The sequence below is a fragment of the Agrilus planipennis genome, unplaced genomic scaffold, assembly GCF_000699045.2.
Source record: "Agrilus planipennis isolate EAB-ADULT unplaced genomic scaffold, Apla_2.0 scaffold441, whole genome shotgun sequence".
Classification (NCBI taxonomy): domain Eukaryota; kingdom Metazoa; phylum Arthropoda; class Insecta; order Coleoptera; family Buprestidae; genus Agrilus; species Agrilus planipennis.
This window is the reverse complement of record NW_020439101.1, coordinates 19,984-24,462: the sequence shown is the minus strand read 5'-3', so window position 1 is coordinate 24,462 and position 4,479 is coordinate 19,984. Positions and strand designations below refer to the sequence as shown.

Genomic DNA, 4,479 nt, shown 5'->3' with positions numbered 1-4,479 from the left:
TTCTTAGGGTTGACGCCGGGTGACGCTTAAAATATTTATTTAAAGTCAATCTAGGGGTGATTCTAATGGCCCTTTCTATTACAGTATGGATACAGAATGTAAATAACGTTTTTAAGTGAAACTGTTTTTTAATTAGTCATTAACCCCTACAGCCATCTTGTTTATCTCTAAATATAAAGTAGGCTTGTTTAGAATGGTTTTGGTATTCTTGTTTTCATTTGAATTGGTTTAGTCATGTACTTAATTGGACCAAATGGTTTACTATTAAGAAAAAAATTAGATNAATTAACAAAACGTTTTAATACATTTCCTAATGTACCTAAAACAGCATTAGAATTTTCTTTAACGAATATTAAGCCACAATGAAGTAAAATTTCTTGTTTTTTTATGAATGAAAATTTTAAGAACCTGTTTGAACTTATCAATTACCAAAAATTCTCACCCTAATCTATTCTTTTTAGTTTAATATTTTTAGCACCATTCTGAGAACATTAAGGCAATTTTATACATCATTCAATTAAGCAACGGTAGGGGGTGGGTATTTCTTGGGTGTAGCTTCGTGTTGACGTCTCAGTCTACGCCTAAGTTCAGTTGGCAACTTTTCGTAGCACTTCTTGCAGACCGGCTTCAAGTCGCACTCGTAGAATTTAGTCTTCTGATTCATCTTCTGGTCACAAATCGAACAAGCAAAGTGGTGTACACACCAAGCCTTATTGAGGGCAGTAAACACTAAACAAAAAATATTATTAGACGTTTAAAATTGATCAAAAATGTCTAAAAGGCTTACCATCTCCAGCAATGACCTGGTTGCAGACAAAGCATAAGTTTCCAAACAGTTGGTGGTAATGTGTTTCACAATAAGCTAAACCTTTCTTCTCGTAATGACGATGACCAAAGAAGGGTTTTTCACATTTTGCACACACAAAATGCTGAAAAAGATGATACCAGATTAAACCCTTAGTTTTTTGCTTCTTAAAAACTTTTAAAAAATCAACTTTTTCAATCAGAGCTGGGCAAAGCTTTACTACTTAAAAGCACTGTACTTCAACCCCTCTGATAAGCAAGTAATTGTTAGAAAACGAATTACTTTATAAAAGTGCTTTGTAATTTGTATTTTAAAGGGATTTAAGCTCTTTGAATGTGCTTGAGGCCCTTTTAGAGCTTTGAATATAATTTCTTCTCAAAGAAATTGGTAATTCAAAGCCCTTGGATTTTAAAATGCAATTGAGACTTCAAAGACCAAAGCACATAAGTAAGGGTTTTGGATTTAGGGCTTTGAGCTTTTTTGATGAGTGCTTTGCCCAGCTGTGTTTCAAATCATTTTCATTTCCTGATTTAAAATTAATTTTTTGGCTTTTCACATTAATTTTTAATGTCAATATCTCAAATATGTAGGTAAAAGTATCAACTTTAATTGTATTCTTATCAGTATTTAAAAACCCTTTTCTACCTCAACATGCCAGTGTTTTCCTAGGGCAGTGACCACTCTTTCTTCAATGGGTCTCCTGCATGCACCACATATAGGAATTCCCATTTTGTCATGACATCTAAGGCAGTACAGTTCGTTCATGTCATTTGCAGCAAAGCCAGGTCTACTCCTCACTTCTCTGGCATTACTATCCAATTCAACCCCACAAGCTGTACAATTAAAATGGTATGGATGATACACTTCTCCTCTGAATTTCAGTGGCTGATCATCAATTATTCCACTAATAAGAAAAAAATACATTGTTAATACAAATCTACTTCAGTTCAAAAAGAATTGGGCACTCACTGGCATTTATGACAAACATATTTCCCCAATCCAACAGCTTTAACTTTAGCATTACATTCATGGCAAAGGGCCCTGCCTGCATTTCGAATAAAACCAGAATCAGCCAATTCTGATGTACACATTTCACACCTGAAGCATTCAGGGTGCCAATTGGCATTCATTGCCTTGATAACTCGTCCAATAACAAATTCTCCACATTTTCCACAACATGGGGCGAAAAGTACATGGAAATCATGCTCACAGTACTTCCTATTTTCAAATTCATAGAATACACCATCTTTAAAAGGCCGAAAGCATTGGGCACACCTAAATAAATGAGAAAAATCATTATTATATGAAACAGCAAAAATATCACTGCAACACAACATACACAAAGCATTGCTGATGCCACAGTTCACCATTGGAATTGACTATCTTTTCATGTGGTTCGAATCCTTCTGAACATCGAGAACAGATCATCTTATCAAAAGACATGGCACCATTTAATCTGTAAGAAATACACTGAATTGTAGAATTGGTAATAAACTAAACACAAGTTGTTTAAACAGACAAAAATAAAATTTTTATACAAGTGAGGGATGTGTAACTGTACAAATGAAATAATTGTTGAATTCTGAGCCCATCCTGTTACCGTTGATTGCTCCATTCTGCCTTCACTTTTACTATGGATGTCTTTCTTTCCAAAGTTTGATTAACAACATCTGGAGTTGGACAGACATACTGATAGTTTGCAACTTCAAATGTTTGATCTGAGAATTCACTCAAATCATCATAATCTCCTATTTCTTCTGTTAAATGTTCCCTTGATTCTGCTCTTCTTTTATACAAAACACTGCATTCTAATGGCTTCAGATCAGGTATATCAGGAGATCGGTCTTGTGGTAATTGGCTTTTAAACATATTTCGAAACATTCTGTTTAGACTTTCAGTAGACTTTTAACAAATATATGAATGCATTCCTAGTGCTGTCTTACTTGGGAAATACTATCTTAGGAAATGTTTTATCTAATTCAAAAGCAGATGTCAACAAATCTAATCTTATCACAGGTAGATTACATTCTATTTATTATAAGCTAGGTATTTTATCAGAGCAATTGCAGATAGCAGGGCAGTTTCGTACCATTCCTTAACAGTATAAAGTAAAAACTTACCCTGTAGGTGTAGGAGACATCTTTTGCAGTAGAATTTGGTAAATATTTACAAAACCAACAAAATTCAATTATCCCAAACAAAAGATAATGATGCTTTCAAGCATGTGAAGTTCTTTGATTTATAAAACCCATGCAAAAGCAAACTAATTAATTAAATTAACAAATAATATATAAAAATTCAACACACCCAATTCTTTTTCGAGGTTACCACTTAACCCCACCACATTCATTAAAAACAAACATGATGTCAGCCAATCATGATTGACGTAACCTTTTACAGAAAGGAAGTAAATTCCTTAAATGTGTTAAGAGCGGTTTTTTTAAATTGACGCTCTTTTTTGTAAATGAAATAGAAAGAAATGATACAAAGGAGGCATTTTAAAGGGTTTATAACGTTTCATTTAATAATTGCAAACCTAGAAACAGTTATACCTTCTTCAAATTGTGTTTACTTTCATTTCAATTCAATTGTGCTCTTTCGTTTTATTCTGTGAATATTAGATGCTAATTATATAAAACATCATTTAAAATTACATATATAAAAGCAAATAACTTCTCAATCAATAGACAATTACATTCAAAACCTGCACATGTTCCTAAAAGCAAATGAATCATTTAAATTGACGCCTAGTTTTCCCTCAAGATGCTCTGTGAATACTGATAGAAATAGAAAATGAGGAAACGAAGTGAAAATCAATACAAAACCAATTTATATGTTGAAAATTTCGGAAGATGTCGCTCTAAAGCACATACTATTTCCATATACAGAGCAAAGTCTAAAAGATTTTGACCTAAGAATTATTAACACAATCTTTTACATGTTTGTACAAAAACTAAACATTAATTGTCAAGCAGTACATAATCGGTAATTAATTACATGTATATCAAAAGAAATAACTGCATTTATTGTTACACCGTCAGTTAAAGTATTTGTTAATGGTGCCTCGTATATCCGGAAGACAGGGGTTGTGCCAGCCACCCTCGCTATAATACAACCCCACCTAAACGAAAATAGCAATCGCGGCGATCGACCACATTTTTCGGAAATGTGATGGCTTGCGAATAATTAAACGAACGAAAATTTGCCACTAATTGTTATTGTTGTGTTTTAAACAGTGTATTAATCATTAGTGAGCACAAAGGATTAAGTTAAACACTAAATTAAGGAACCCCCTTACAAGGGTAAGCAACATTTCAACACACATGTACACACATAACTTAAGTGGAACGTTTTACGAAGAAAATTTTCATTCTGTATCTGATGTGCATTTTCTAAATTATTAAAAATAAATTTAATTTACTGATTAAATAAGGAAAATCAATAAACAGATATTTGNTTTGGGAACTGATAAGCGCGTATAAAACTCTCTTTTTTGTTATTATTTAATTAATTTAAATATGTACAGAACACAGGGGTAGATACGCTCTTTCGACAAACGGAAGTGAAAAAAAGTTAGATCGTTTTCAAGACACGTTAAATACGTACGTAAGATTAATTTCCTCTTGATGCGGCCCTGTATCTAAGATGCCGGCTCTGTCAAAGAGTTTTTAGTA

At 33.0% G+C, this 4,479-nt stretch overlaps 1 protein-coding gene across 3 annotated transcripts; it reads right to left on the bottom strand.

The window, feature by feature from the left end:
- Positions 1-283: 283 nt before the first annotated feature.
- LOC108743453 (LIM and senescent cell antigen-like-containing domain protein 1) lies at positions 284-3,176 on the bottom strand (the record flags this gene model as incomplete). Of its 3 annotated transcripts, XM_018479022.1 has the most annotated exon segments (7): positions 284-729; positions 788-929; positions 1,451-1,709; positions 1,775-2,080; positions 2,145-2,261; positions 2,926-3,037; positions 3,113-3,157. In XM_018479022.1, coding segments are annotated over 6 exon segments (1,056 nt in total). In that variant the 5' UTR covers positions 2,946-3,037; positions 3,113-3,157.
- Positions 3,177-4,479: the final 1,303 nt, after the last annotated feature.